Source organism: Rhyacophila brunnea, unplaced genomic scaffold, assembly GCF_057557595.1.
Source record: "Rhyacophila brunnea isolate RB1 unplaced genomic scaffold, BYU_Rbru_1.0 scaffold_3, whole genome shotgun sequence".
NCBI lineage: Eukaryota > Metazoa > Arthropoda > Insecta > Trichoptera > Rhyacophilidae > Rhyacophila > Rhyacophila brunnea.
The window spans coordinates 3,551,600-3,568,444 of NW_028232965.1; the positions used below are offsets into that span (position 1 = coordinate 3,551,600).

Genomic DNA, 16,845 nt, shown 5'->3' on the forward strand with positions numbered 1-16,845 from the left:
ATCATACATTTTCATGATTAACCGTAGTAGCATATATTTGATGAGACGGCGGGGAAGGATGCATAAAAAGTTCATTCCAGTGAGAAGTACCTACGACTGGTACAATAAATAAATACATTTAAATTTCTGCTTCAGCCGACGTAGATACTTGTAATGATAAAACAATTTTTGGTGGTTAAATTTGTTTCTATGCCATATATCCCGTTCCTGTCCCGGTTTAGAGTTTCATAATTATTATGGTAAGCTTACTTCTATTCTATAATATATTTTATACATTTATTTCTGTGTATTCGTAATACCAAGTAAATCGATATTGCTAGACATCAAGTACATTAAATATTATTCAAAAACTTTACTGAATACCTGTTCAAATTAAAAAAAAAAAGTTAAATAAGTTCTGCCTTATTATGCTCCAACTGTGCGCCATCTTAAAAATTCGCAGCGATCGATGTGGAAAATCATGCCGGAAATGTTACAGGTTAGTTTTGTTTCGCATGTCGGCAGTGTTTAGTGAAGAGACTCTTAAGCATGTAAGTAGGCACCTACACAACCCTTTAACTGAACCTTGTTGACATACTGCTTGATCGCCGTTTTCATATAAATTATGTACACTGGAAGTTTAGTACACGTGGCCCTCTACGCCACGCCGTAGATGTTTTGAGTCTACGGAGTGCTGGGTCTACGTCAATGAAGGATAAACATAAATAATGTGGACTACTATATTTTGCCTTGAGAATATTATACTGAGAGTTGATGTAAGGTTATATAGATAGTTACTAATTTAACATTACGCTTACTATGCATTCAATATAAATTATGAAACTATCATAATATTATGGTTTTGGATCCTTTATGAGTATGTAGATGCTATAAGCACGAGGCACTTGAAAAACTTTTAGATCATAATAACTATGTCTTTATTGGGAAAAGACTATGATTATAACACTTGTCATGTTAAGTATTTTCAATAAAGAATGCTACATTTTTTAAATACCGTCTTGAATAAAAAGATAATTTAAAAAAATAAGAAAATGTGTACCCTTATTTAATACAAGCATATTTGGTTTTTCGTCTATGAAGAATTTAATAATAACTGGATGTATATGCGTCATATATATATTTACAGTAGCTTTTCATAGCGTTGATGATGTTTTAGCGTGTTCAAGTTAATCTCTACGAAGCGCATTCATTTTTCATACTTATCTGATGATGATAAATGATGAAGTTGATATGCAAAAACATTTGTCCTCTGGTACTAAATATAATTTGCGGATCAGAAACAGACATATTATTATAAGAATAATGTTTATTTAATAAAATATTACTAAATCTCATGCGCCTAATATAGGATTTCCAGTTGTTTGTCACATAAAACGTATCTTTCTAAAATTCCGGTTTAACCACAGCCGGATTGTAAAATTTTCCGGAATTTTACAAGCCACCTGAGAAATAAGCTATATGTACCTACCTATATGGATTCACGGAAAATACATTTTGTGAAGGAAAGTTAAATATGTTGTCGACTTAATCTGTATGGATTTTTTAAGGAAAAAAAATCTAAAAATAACTTTGCAAATACATTTTATTACTGGTCTTGATTTAACGATCCAAAAATAGTTCGCACCTTTTGGGTATATCTAATATAAATGTTATATCAAATGGAGTATTAATGGAGCCGTATTGACCATTGGACTCTTCAGCTCTTAACTGGTCGTGGAAGTTTTACCGCCAAGATATGTCAACTTGTCTTAATAGAATTCCATTATGTGTTGAATTGCTGATTGCCACTCACGTCCTTGATAGTGTCTTCATAATATGCCAGTTGAAAGAAAACAGTTACAGTCTGTCTGTCTCATCTTTAGTTAGGCCGATCACTTTTAAAGTTTTTCCTCAGACACTTCCGGAACCGGGTTCAAGAGCATTTTTTATTCTTTACTCTATGGTATATGCTTGAAAGGATGTGGGGATACGACAAATGGCGGGAAATCTTTTTTTTTTTTTTTTAAATAAGCTGTGTTACTATACAAGTATACAATGTCGAAGTTCATACTGTGGCTCCGTCTTGGAGAAAAAAATGGTTATCTATTATTTTATTTATTACTGTTACCTAACTTATAGAATCATATACAAGTATTGAAAATATTGATTAGGTATATATGAATATTTACTTAATTGCGGTTTTTCTTAACTACGTATATAAAATATGCAAAATACGTTTGGGAAGATATTGAGCAGACTCTAAAACACTCTATCGATGTTAAATAAAATGACAATTGTAAGTTACAAGTATGTAAGTATATAGATTATAGACGATGGGATATTATAATATACATATTTGTATTTCATAATTTTTAAAGGTAATGGATTTATAATATATCACACCGTTTTTGGCTATGGTTAACAGTGTTAGTACGTGTCGTAGGAAAGACATACTACTAATACATTTTGGTAGTATATTGCTACCTGACTTGGCATGTACCTACGCTCAATTATAAATTGATTTACTTTTTCAGTTATTCGACAAGGGTGTTGAGATGGAGATCGGTGTGCAGACTGACCTGATGCTTGAAAGACCGGTGACTCCAGTCTTTGTTCCGGCCAAGACAGGATGTGACGTGGGCACCCAAATTCTACCGGGAGACGTACGTAATTTTTTAAAACTCTTTTTGTAAACACAAAACGCGGCTAATTTTCATTAACAATTCATTCACCCTTCATATTGTATTCGATATTTTATTGTATTGATTGACCTATACGCTAATTGACTAATGGTGAGAATAATAGGAACGTTTATTTTCTTTATGGATTGTATTACGTAATTTTACTTCTAATTATTATTATTATCGGCAGTGTTCCCTATGAGTTACATACGTACTAGACAGAATTTTACGCGCATCATTTTGTTAAAAAAAATATTATAATAATGGTTTTGCATCAAGCAACAACATTAAAACATCGGCTCAAATATTACGGTACGATTTATGAAAAGTTGTTTCTAAGAATTTTATCTACAAGTAAATTCACCCTTGGCCACGATAATTGATAGGTATGCCATAATATGAATCCATGTACTTTGGATTTAGCTTCAAAATAAATGACGGCTTTCGTACCTAATAAAGAATATTGTTTTTAAATTAATGATTAATATAATATGACTTTTAAGAGGGAACAAATCTTTGTTATAAATAGGTAGATACATAATTTTAAATCTCAAAAACATGCATATTAGAATAAATCTTTGAAAAAAAGAGCGAGTAATTGTCGTGGTATACTTACATAGTAGGTACATTTTAAGTGACCTGAGATTATTCCATTGTATATTGTTTAATTTTTGGTAAGTTAAAGACATCGTTAATAACTTTATTTTAGTCCGTGCAGCAAAGAAGAGGAACATAGAGAACATTGATAAACATTGATATATTATATATTTTTAAATAACTTAGAATGTATACAGTATACATACGTTCAAATAAAATTTATGTTGCGAGTGTAAGAAATGGTTGTATTAAAATGTTCGTTCTTTGTTATATTTCACTAACCAATGTTACGTAATATTTTTTTTGATTTGATTATTTTATTTATAGAAATCGAAAATAAGCAAAAAGTAAATTTTCGTAAATGTTTTTCACGCACTTTCGTGACTATTCATCTGAGTGACGTAAGAGTTTTCAGTTTGAAAATTTCGATAGGGAGACCGTTGCACGACCACATCTCGGCAATCATTTTAATTGACAAGTAAAATAAAAAAAAATATTAACCTGAAATTATCATACCTACCGAATATTAAAATATATAATGCGTGATACGGTTCTTACAAAAAATAGAGATGTCCAGAAACTTAAAATAGCACAGAGAGCTATGAATGGAAGGCATGTTGGGCATAACGCATGAAATCGAAAAAATGAAGAAAGGAATAAACAAGGGTTTGTGAATGCGTTGTAATAAAATTTGATGATAATTTTAAATAAAATGGAGAATAGTTCGAAAAAAAGATAATCGCTGGACAAATCTAGTTTAGTGTAATGCTTTAACGGTCCCTGATCGATGAAATAGTTCAGTTATTCGACCACGACTTACATAGTATATAGAAACATGGAAACACTTAAACATTTTTTTTGTTCTCCCTCTCCTTTATGTACCCGTAGTCATCCGTGTATACTTTGAATATATTTATTTAAATATTCTTAAAATATAGAATATCATTAAAACAGAGGATCGTCGAGGATCTTTAATCGATCTGTGGATAAGCTGTCGAAAGCAACTTATCATTTGTTCTTCGGTTTGTTTCAGCTCTTTAATTTCGACGAGGAAGTAATCCCTATATTAGACGTGCTGGTGAATAGGACGATAGAACAAGCCCTGGTGGAGTGCACAGAAGAAGAAAACCTACACGCTCTTCGTCGGAGAGCAGCAGCAGCGTCAGAGATCAGGGCGACGGCTGCGGCTAGTGCCAGGCATCATCAAAGACATCAATATCGACTCAACCAACACAAAGTATGTATGCATTTATACCAAATATAATCGGCTAGTATGATTACCTACAGTTACAGTTGCAGCAACTAAGAAATGTTTTTATTATTATTAATCAGTGGCACATCCCAAACAACCAGTTCTGGAACCTTCCCCTTTCGAATATCATCCTTTCGCCGATTGGCTTTTTAATTTTTAAATTTGTAATGTAGAATGTATGAAGATTGTTTGAATGATTTTTTTTGTTAAAACCATTAAAGTATGTGTAATGAGACGGCAGTGACGTCCCGCGGGGGTAGGCAGATTGAGCGTTGCTTGAGCGTGGCAGTTACTCGAAGGGCGGAAAATCGAGGAGAATCATTTGGAATATACAGAAATAGCCATCTAAACTTAGTAATAACGAAAATATCTTTCCATTAAAAAATCAGCTCACTGGTTTTGTCGAGTTCGCGATATCTAGTTTACTTCCGTTGCCCTTCGACGTCCTTGGTGACCAGAAGCGACAAGAGCAGATTTGCGAATAATTAGCCTGATATTTTGTTAGTAAAGTATCGATACAACACATTTCTTAGATATTGGACTCATGAAAGGATAATAAAAATACTGTATAAAAAAATGAGGCGGCATTTTGGCGATGGCTAGGGGTGGCATTTTATCTAGGGACGTCACTGTAAGACGGTCACTGTTATTGGTAGAATTGTAACGAGATTGTTGCTGTAAGCCATTGAAATTGGTTATTTGAAATAAAGAATATGGATATAGGTATAAATATATTTCATTAATTTTCACAAAACTTTAAATACGTAGGTGTATTTATGTACGTGACTATCCAAGTGTTATTTTTTTGAAAAACTCATACATTTCTCTTGGAGGCATATTCCCAAATATAGGTAATAATATTATTATGTTACAATACAAAAATATAGCCACCTTAGAGTAAAATCGTCGACCGAAATAGTGTTGTGTAGGTATTTTTTTTACTTCGCTATGCCATGCTATTGAAACTTCAACCAGTATTGCGTGCGCTTTTATACGCATAACTTTGAGAAGCTGAAACTACAATAAAAACGGTCACAGGCCAAGGATAGGTAACAAGCAGAGGGGTTTTTTTTATATTTTATTCACTTTCCACAATATGTGTTATAATATTGAATATATGACCAAAAGCGATATTTAAGTAAACAGGGATTTTAGATTTAAATTTAGATTTAAAAAAAAAATGAGCGATGATACTATAATACTGTAAGAAAAGCTTAAAACACCGCTCATTAATCAATCCGAGTATTTATTTAAACGGTTATGTTGAATATACGTGATTACTGATAAATCATGATATTACTGTTCAAGAAATCAAGAAATTATTTGTGTGACATTTTGGTTCATCGGAGCTGCTTAGATATCCGAGGGCCATCCGACCTGGTCGCCACAAAGGCCAATTGTCTTGCTTTAAAAAAAATGCGGACGTGAAGATCTCTTCACATAATTTTTGCTGTCCATATGATTAGATACGTTTTTTCTTATAAATATTTTAAGTGCATTTTTTTTTATTAATTCTCTGTGCCTTTTCTCTCCCTCGGCACTTTGCATTAGAGCAAAATCAGTAAACTCGGTCAAGACTCACTTGAGAGCGTGGTGACCTCAGTCTTGGGTAACTGCTCCTGAGACATTCAGTCAAAAAAATATATGCATCACAACCAAACGTAGGGTCCCGTGATACGCCCGATTAAGACCGGGTGTGGTACGGGCGGATGTGGTGCCATTTACTTCAATGCTCAGATATCATAAGATAACAGTTTCAGCAACTTTTAATGGCATTCTTTACATGCTTGTTTTATGATTTGCTGACGTTAAGATTCCTCTGTCTTTCCGTAGTTTTGTCGTTAGCCGCAATATTGCAGTCTTAGCCATTGCGAATTGTCTTCTTATAATATCTCTCTCGTTGTCGATGTAAGATCCTAGATAGGCAAAATCACCTCCATGGAAGAAAGCAAGTTATTGTTTTAATTTAAAATAAATTCAAAAGAAACTTTTAAAAAGTACCGGTAATATCCGCAGGTCAATAAATAAACCTAATAAATCTTTGTTAATTTAGAAGTTCACCTACTTTACGACAGGATTATTCGCGTAAAAATTTACATAACAGTAGGTTACAGCGTGCTTATTTTACCAATAAACAAGGTGCGTGATCGATACGCGTGAGTTGGCGCGATAAATTTGACTGTGGGATGTCGTACAGCCAACATAATATTATAGCTCGTAGTTTAGTACATTTTTATTTGATGCTACATTCACTTTGTCTATTCCACGAATTCGCACAAGTTTTCACCGATGGTGTTCACAAATTCAAATTCTTTCGAAGTGTTCTTTAATTTAATATTTTTAATTTACGATTCAAGCCCGCGCACTAACTGTTCGGAACACGGTGACCAGTGTTATTTGTTTATCAAGTAATGTGTATATTTGGGTCTTCATACTGATGCTTGCACACATCCTGCCCACTACTAGCTAATATGGAAAATTGTTTTACAAATCTGTAGGCTTGCAGATGGTTTTACCCACCATAAACCTATTGGTGACGTGGTTTTATGGTAAGATTAATCACTTCCTTTAAGATGTAACCCACCGCACACCACTACTAATTAAGCATGGGTCAAGCGAATGCTAGGAATGTCTTTCAAGACTTTGTTTGTTGATCGTGACTAGTTTGCATCTACTGTACTCACAACACAAAATTATTAGGAACTGCCTACCCTACTGGGTGCGGAATAACAGGCTAAGGATGTCGAGTGTGGAAAAATACGCGATAAAGAATAGGTTATTTTAAATACTAGGTCTGTATGATAATAAAAAATGCATTAAAGTTTGTCATGTAAATGTAACGCGCATTCAATATTGAGGGCAGTCGGCAGGTGTTGTTTTACTTAGATTTTATGGCTTGACGGTTATAATGAACCCTGTTTCAAAACTTTGTTCCATGACGATGGCTTTTAGATATCTATTTATTAATCTATTCTGTAACTGTATTCTACGGAGTGCTAACAATAATGGATTTAATTTTGAAAAATAGTATTTACCAAAGCTAAATCCAAGTAGGTGTGGCGTGGTGTGGAGGATGATCTGACTTAGTAAGTAATTACCTATTTGATAACATAGAGAATATAGTCATATTTACAAACATGATGGATTAATAATTGACATATTGTCTAGGATCAAAAAAACAGTAATCAGAGATAGACTTAGTAATAGAGTAACACCCATTTTTTTTTACAGGAGAAGCGAATCGCAGAAGAAGAGACCGGCCTTGAGGAAGCCGCCGAAGCAGGAGAGCGCGCTGCGGCCGCGGCCCTCGTACGAGCGCACCTGCCGCCCTTATTGCCCGGCGTTCTCGATACTCTTCGAGATCAGGGATATTTAAGAGATGAGCCCTTAAGTGGTAAGTGTATGAAATTAACTATTTAATCAGGCAATTAATACCTGTGCAACAGTAGCGAAGGGTGGAGGTAGGCCGTTAAGATCCGCCATAACTTTAACCTAACCTAACCTAACCTAACCTAACCTAACCAACAATATGTGTAATTATATGTATTCTTAATCCAACGAAAACAAATAAGTATGAATGAAAAAGTGTGCACAATTTTGTCGTATCGCCCAATATATATCAAAACTATTATGGTTTGGTTCAGGCAGAGTTTAATTGAATTTTAAAAATTAATCAACACCATCTGTAAATTGTAGTCTTGGTTGAATAAAAACTAATACGTATGACTAACAAAGTTTAATGTGCACTGTATATGGCGGATCTTCACAGTCTACCTCGACCCTTCGCTACTGCTGTGCAGTGATTTTCTTCCGAACTACTGAAACTAACGGATGATTACAAAGAAAACTGAACTTGAAGGTTAACTAAAATAAGTAATTGGTCCAAGGTTTGAAAGAAATAACAAACTAAAATAATTATGTTAGTTTTTTTTTTCATTATAAGTAGGTACTTACCCTTTATTAAAATCCAAAATCCAGTACCTATGTACACACATTTGCTCCGATACTTTAAAAAACCAAATACATGTGTATTAAACTTATTTGATTTAGGAAATTTACCAAATCGATATCAGTCAATACTATCATTAATAATTTAGTAAGTATCTAATACAATATGCTAGGATTCTGGTGTTCCCAACACCGTGTCTGCTTTAAGATATTTATAAATGAAATACATATATAGCAGTTATTCTAAAAATATATATTATTTAGTAAATCCGATAAAACATATTTTATAGATAGTTAAGTAACAAGTTTCTGGGTAAAACTTTGATGAGTTCTTATTTAAATTTGTTGTGGTTGTTTTGTCCCAATGATATCTGATAATTTGATAATATGTGACTACTTAATCAATCATAATTAAACAATTATAAAACCCCCATCCCCATGGAACATTCCTGACGTAAACAGTGCGAAGGGATATTACATTATAAAATGATAAAATAATGGTGAAAACGTACCATATTTTATTATTGCAACGTTTTTCTTAGGTCGTATTCTTATTTGTCCGGCGGTTGTTTGTCCGGTACAAATCTTGCAATCGATTTTTAACTAACTTCCCGACTAGCTAGACATTTGAAACTTTTAGAATATATCAGAACACGATGCCAATTTTTTTAATACCTTTAGCCATCTTTAAGTAGAATTGAATTAATTTTCAGTTTATTCTGTTTTGTATGAAAAGTTATATCGAGACCATTATTGGTTGCTAGGGGGTCCTAGCAACTGAATTATTAAATAATATATACGTGCGTTACTATGGAAATCAATATGAAATGACATTTCATTATTAAGTATTTCTATCAAGTACAAATTTTTTTGATCGTTTAAGCTAGTCAAGTCAAGTTTATATAATTCGAAAATTTGAAAACCTTGTATATAAAAAGTTCTTTTTATCTTGTAATTATTTTCTGTTATATTAAAGAAATCGTAAGAAGCGCTAATTAAATCGTAATAAAAATTAAAAAACATTTAAATTTATTTGTAAAATTCTAAGCAGTTTTCTCTCCGGAACTACGGAATTTCCTCGAGGTGATATTTTGGATCAAGAAGAATAGTGAAAACATGTTATCGTATTAACTAGTTAGAATAGGCCTGCTGATGGAAATTATCGTTAGGTTGTTGTTATACATGCATGTATGGCCACGCTATTCATTGTTAATGTATATTAATATTATAATACTACATAATATTCAGTGACGTCCCTAGACAAAATGCCGCCCCTAGGCAGCGACAAAATGCCATCACATTTTTTTTATTCTTACAGTTTTTTTTATAATCCTTTCATGACTCCAATATCCAAGAAATGTGTTGTATGGATACATTACTTACAACTTCGGCTTCAATATACATTATTACGAGTCCACGGTTTTAGATATATTTAAAAATACACGTGACAACTTCCAAAACTCTCGAGTGACTGGCAAGCATTTTACACAAAATCAAGTAAAGTGTGTATCTACCTATGATTCAAATATAATTCGCAAATCTGACTCACGTGACATCCAAAAACAACGGAATTAAACCAGACATCGCAAACTGGACAAAAAATTATATTCCGATTAAAACTTGTATAGTAATTAATACATTCTGTTTCCAACCAGTGAGCTGAATTTTTAATATTAAGATATTTCCGTTATTATTAAGTTTAGGTAGTTAGTTTTTTTCTATATATTATGTCTAAAGATCGATTTGCCGCCCTTCATGTAACTGCCGCCCCCAAGCAACGCTCAATTTGCCTACCCCTACGGGACCACTGATAATATTATTTTTGGTAATAAACATTTATCAATCACTACGTCCACGTTAATTCGATCATAGTATAACTTATAGTAGGTATATAGATTTGGAGGATTGCAGATGATATATGTGTCGCTGAGTTTCAAAACCCGCTATAACACTTTTTCATTATGTTGAGAAAATCAATAAAAACTTTTTGAACTAAAAAGGTTTTTGAATGTTTCAGTAGTGTCATAGTGGGTATTGATTGACGCATTGATTTTGTTTCATAAATGACAGTTAATTGTAGCGGCTTTTGAAAGAGTCGATAAAATTTTCATGTAGATATTTTAATAACGAATCCATCGATATATATATCTTAATTATTTCAAAAAAGTGTTATAGCGGGTTTTGAAACTCAGTGACACATATATTCACACTAATCTACGACAATTAATATTAAAATTCTATTGATATTTGTTTCAGGCATGGATGAAAATTTTATTCCTTGGCTAATGAGCGAAGTGACACAAGAGGTGGAGAGTATGATTACGAGCCGAGATGTTTTAACAGGTAAATAGTATAAGTTAAAAAAAGTAATACCCAACGTCCAGCAATAATCCAGACATCAGTATCTGCCCCTGACCCATAGACCAATGTAATCGTAGTTAAGGAAGCATGTTATACATTATTAGGAATACTAACGAACAACTTTATACCGAGAGCGCTTCAGGTGTCGAGGATATGCGGCATCTACAGCGGCGATTTTTTTTGATGCAGATGACGCAATCTATTCGTCAAAAGACAAAAAAGGGAGGGACGAAACAGTTCAAATCTGTTAAACAATTATTAATATGCGCATTTCTCATAAAAACTGAACAATATTATCGAAAGCATAACAAAATCCTCACAACTAACACCAAAGAGACTGATAACAAAGTCGATTAAATAGATTGTACTTATACCTACACAAAAAAATAAACCATTAATCTTCTTTTGTTCCATCATAGTCATCTTCAATAATAATTAAAGGATTTTTATTCTAGGAAAGGGCGTATAATGATATTTGTACTAGGATTTATATTTCATTTTTTATGGTGGGGGCCTCAAAGACTTTCAGCGCGTCGGACTTCCATGTCCCTAAATCCGCGACTAGGAATATATGAATTTTCAAAGACAATTCAATATTTGTGGTACACGATTATTTAGTGTTTCAAGTGTACTGGTTTTAACGTTAGCGTTTGAGCCAATGACATTATTAATGGACAATACAGTAGCTAACAAGTAAATTCGCGCATAACGACATTCGCACATGTATAGGTAGACGTCACGAAATTTCCATTATGAATCACGCATTATATCACACATCTGGAATTTATAGCAATATCACCTTTATTGTAATGGCGTTAGAACAATGTTTCTAGTGGCAATGCTCATTTGAGCGAACCCGTTCGAACCAAACCATTCGGCAGACCCTACAAAAAGCATCGGGAATTTATAGCATTATCATCACCTTTACTGTAATGGCGTTAGAACAGATTATGCTATTCGGCAGACCCGATAAAAAAGTGAGTGTCATTTTTTTTCCAGATGCTTCGTCCGTATTAGGGAATCCAATCCCGAGCCAAAATTCTGATCCCGGGATTTCGGGATTACAATTTGACAATCCCGGGATCCCGGGACTGGTCCCGGGATTGGGATTTTTTTCCATTGTTAATATAAAATTTTTATATTTACAAATAACATTGATAAAATCGGTCAAAAATAAATCTAGTATAATTTATACTATTTAAGACATTTATTGTTAATATCGTATACGTTAAATCTTGGAAATACACAAGTTTAATGGAGTAAATAATATTGTAATATAAATAATAATGTGAATTTAATATGAGATTGCTATTTCTGATAGTAAAGACATAATGAATAGATCAGCGAGATTTAAAATAGTAAAGCAAATAATCATGGCGTACTTATGGCCTTTCCGCTTCATAAATCTAATTAGTCAGCCAAATATGAAACTGCCGTAAAACGTATGATATCATGGTGGAATTACTTTGTTAAAAGTGCGAAGCATTGTTTTTTTACCAATCTTTCTCATTTTTAATAATCTATGTGAAAAAATAAAATGAATCGGCAACCTACACATCAAACTTCATTCAAACTCAGTTTATTTCTAATGTAGTTATTTTGTATTAAAAGTATTTTTTCTGTTATATTTTCCATAAAAATTGATAAAAAAATCAATCCCGAAATCCCGGGATTATGTTTATCAATCCCGGGATTCATAGGTATCGAAAATAGCTCGGGATCCCGGGATTGGATTCCCTAGTCCGTATTAATGTCATTGGTTTGAGCGAATTTAATGGTTATTATTATTATATAGGACGCATGTTGCTGTGAATCCAGTGGATATGACTTTTTTCAATATTTTTCCTAGTATGTCTACGGTGTTTTCAAATAATGTATGTTTTTTATTATCGTCTTTTGTAAATCATATATTTTTTTAACATTTTTATTTGTATGTTTTTGACAGATTTTTGAAGTTGTAGATCATTATTTACATAATGTGGGAAATTACACAAAATATACATAATGTAAGATTTTGACCATATGTGGACTTATCGGATTTTGGAAATGGTGATCTATTATATTATCCGTTTGGTTATCTCAAACGTAAAGAAATACCAAAAGTTATAAGTCGCCGTTGCCTACGATCCTTTGTACTGGCTACCCGCTCAATTTGTTTACTCACTACTTACTATTGACCAATTTGTCGCATAGTATGTATACTTAATTTTATTATGCATGGATACACAAACAGCATGTCAGTAAAGTCTTTTCAAAGAAATCGTAACAATACAAAGTTAATCGGAAAATGACCTTCACTTTTCTAATAAATGGGGTATACTATGTATTCTTATTACAAGTGAGTTGCCCGATTACGTGACGTGAAAATAACACAAAGGGGTTTGTGGGCAGATGAAGAGTGGAGACTGAAGGGGAAGGGTGTGTGTCGTCGAAGGAGACCAATAATTTGTTTCCAAGACGTCATTTGTCATATTGTACTAACAGGTAGCATGTGAATGAAAAAAGCTCTGCGGTCTTTGTGTGACTCAATATTAAGCTTTCACGTGTCGAAATATGAAGCTTTCATTTCAAGGTTTGTCATGATCACGAAATTCTATATTATTCTACGGTGTACGCAATTCAAATTGTTGTCAGTTTTAACTTAACATTAGTATTTACCAGAAACAAATATCGGTTGTGAGTAGATCGATTCCACATTTTTTAAATACCTCCATACAATTTTTCACGCATTTCCAATAGGTTTAGATCCAATATATACTTATTGTAGGTATCTTTTTACTTTGATTATACGAAAATATTTGTTTCTCATGAATGGGTCCAATAAGATATATTCATGTTATGTACTTAATGGCATTCTTGATTTGATTTTGTAAGTAAAAATATAATTTACGTAATAATTCATATGGATAAAGTGTTATAAATTATCACTATCGTCGGCTGTACAATTTGGCGTATCTTGTTCGGTTACATGTAAATTGAACGTAAAACATTTCACCGTGACACAGTTCGCCGTGAGATTTCTTATCGGAAAGAGATGACTTTATACTATACGGCCTCCAATTTTATTAGATTCAATATGAACAATAATTCAATTTTCATAGCTGATTTTGGCAAAATTCATGAATTCAAAAATGAAAGCCTAATCTAACCTAACAAATAATCCAGTATATTAGCAATTTTCAAAATTTATTTGCTGCTGGCTTCCTGTAAAGTGTAAACCGACAAGAACCGTGTTTTATTTAGACATGAATTTTATGTCCGTACTATACGACCCAAAGACGTAGGACGGTCTTTAATATACGGCCATATATTTCCGATACAACATTTCACGGTGAAGTGTGATTCGGTGAACTGCATATGTGCAAGTTTCCGGATACGATCTTGTGAAGAGAGAAACATTTTTATTTCTACACATGTTCATTAACCATTTGCTCAAGCTACAAAGTCCATGCTCTGGATCTAAACACACATTGTAAAAAAACACAAAATGCAAATTATCAGATGCGTAATTCTAACCCGCGACTCGTGGTTTTAGAAGCATTCATACAACGCGAATGCTATAAATAATTATATTAAATCGTGTATAAAAAGTATCAATATTGTTAATACTGTTCACGAATACACTAATTATTAATATAATATGCGGTAATTCTGAAAGTCACAATTATAATTGTCAACAGATATAGTGAGAGAGGTGCTGGAGAACAGAGCTGAACTTTACAGAGCGATGGGTGAAGACGAAGATGATGGAAGTAACAATACAACCAGTAGAACAGCAACTACCGTGTCCAGCGGGGAGAGATCTGCGAGACCTGCTGATGATGCTGACGAGGAAATGGGTAAGCAAGTAACATAACAATTCAGGAGTTGAAAGAATATAAAAAGAAGAAGAATTTTATTCTCGTTATAGTGTTTCAAAATTATGTGTATAGGTTATTGGGTTGGTGTCAAGCAGGGGTTCACAAAGTGTGTCCCGCGGGCCAATTATGTTCCGCGTGACTTTTTGATGTGTCCTGCGAGATTGGTGTTAATCTGTATTATTTTTTATTCTTCATATCGAATATTAAAAATTACATTTATAATTAAATTTCCGCTGGCAAGAATGAATGGTTAGACACTTTGATATTAATTGTGTATGCGGGTGTGCGAAGTGCTGTTCCCGTAAATATGCCGTTTGAATGAATAGATTTGCAAGATAACCTGGAACCTAAAACATCTTACCGTGAAAAGAATTTAATTGAATTCTACAAAGGACTTCCACTAGAGGTATATCCAAATATAGTTAAACATGCTCATCAAATCGCTTCTTTGTTTGGCAGTACATATATTTGTGAAAAAACATTTTTTATAATATGAGCATTGCTAAATGAAACTTAAGATCAAAGTTAACAGACAGCCATATCACAGCTGTTTTGCGTATTCGCACCACAAATTACTTTGAGTCTATTTTGCAAGATTTAGTTTCAAACAAACAATAATTGCATAAATCACATGGTGAAAAAATTAAACATTATTTTTTAGTATATTAATACTAAAGTATACACAAATATATTGTAATAATAATGTATGTTTAGTTAAAAATATAAGTTTACACAATGAAATATTATTTGTATTTTTTGCCTCATATTTTTTAAAAACAGAAAATATTTACAAAGGGCGGCTCGCCAAATATTTTTTATTTGAAAATTGTCCCTTTGACGAAAAAGTATGTGAACCCCTGGTGTAAAGTGTGAATTGTAAGTGTTATGGAAAGGGTCAATTTATTGCTGAGAGAAAGGAATTGTTTGGTAGTCTTTAAGAAAAGTAATATTTACTATACGTTTTAACACAAAACTAATGATGAATAAAATATATTGCATATGAATTAGTTTTTTTTATCGGGCATTCATTAAAAATTAAAGCAGTGAATAAGCATAACAACTATAGTTATTAAGTAACTTTTGAAATAAGTACATAATTATTTTTTTATGTTTTATTTTATAGATGATGCAGAAATGTCTGAAGCATAAAGTTACGAAAAATTGAAATTTGTATAAAATTAAATTGCCTTAAATTATTCACAAACAAACTTTCCGTCCATTGTGTAATTAAAAGTTTACTAGTGCTTTCTAAAATGTTAAAAAAAGTATTGTTGGTGTTTGGGAACTTGCAAAAGTAATTAATAATGGTGACATGAAAATAATTATTATTGGATATTATATTACAAGCAGTCATAGAAGAAATTGATAACGATACTAAATTGTTGTGTTATAATAATATTGGAAATGAACATTTTGTGATGCAAAACGTTAAAGTTTTCTGACATATTTTACAAGCTGAATCAGTGATTGACTATTTTGTTACATTATACTGAGAAAATAATATGAACAATTTACTCCTAATGATAATTTTATCTATGTTATAATAATAATTGATATCTGTAGAAAGCTTTGAAATACTGCGAAATTAACGGGGCACAGATCCGAAAAAATAAAATAATTCATTATTGGTAGTGGGTACTAGTGAATACTGTGGGTACAATCAGTACAATAAATATTATAGCAAATTAAATATTATGTAATATCATATCTACGTCACATATCGAACATTGTAGGGTCAGATAATAAATTAGATGATGGAAATAGTATGATTAAATTAGTTATTATTTCAGAAGACAATATACGGAAATTGAATGTGACGTGGTCAACAGCTTTATTAGAAAAATATAAACTAAAATAATATTTATGTAATATGACCCACTATATTAATAAAAAAATGCTTTTTTAATAATAATAATGAAAAACTCTTGGGTTTGATTAATACTGCCAATTTATCAATTGAAACTTTCTATAAAACATAATTTTATTGATTAGAGAAAATATTAGTTGGTCAATGCAATTTGAAAAATATTTCTAAAATTTTAAGTAATTTACAAAAAAAACTAAATTGTTACACATAATACTGTACCCATTTAATTTGAAAGATATACACAATAAAATTTACACTATAATCTATAATGAAGGATTTGCTGTACCTACCTACTTTTCA

General features: G+C 32.3%; 1 protein-coding gene across 1 annotated transcript in view; it reads left to right on the forward strand.

The window, feature by feature from the left end:
- The window catches only part of Rsph3 (Radial spoke head protein 3), a 29,479-nt gene extending 13,543 nt beyond the window's left edge, over positions 1-15,936 (forward strand). The window contains exons 4-9 of the mRNA XM_085952937.1: positions 2,514-2,642; positions 4,291-4,494; positions 7,741-7,903; positions 10,714-10,800; positions 14,499-14,657; positions 15,802-15,936. Coding sequence (XP_085809063.1) covers positions 2,514-2,642; positions 4,291-4,494; positions 7,741-7,903; positions 10,714-10,800; positions 14,499-14,657; positions 15,802-15,827 — 768 coding nt within the window. The 3' untranslated portion in view covers positions 15,828-15,936. The remainder of the gene's footprint in view (positions 1-2,513; positions 2,643-4,290; positions 4,495-7,740; positions 7,904-10,713; positions 10,801-14,498; positions 14,658-15,801) is intronic.
- The last annotated feature ends 909 nt before the right edge of the window (positions 15,937-16,845 follow it).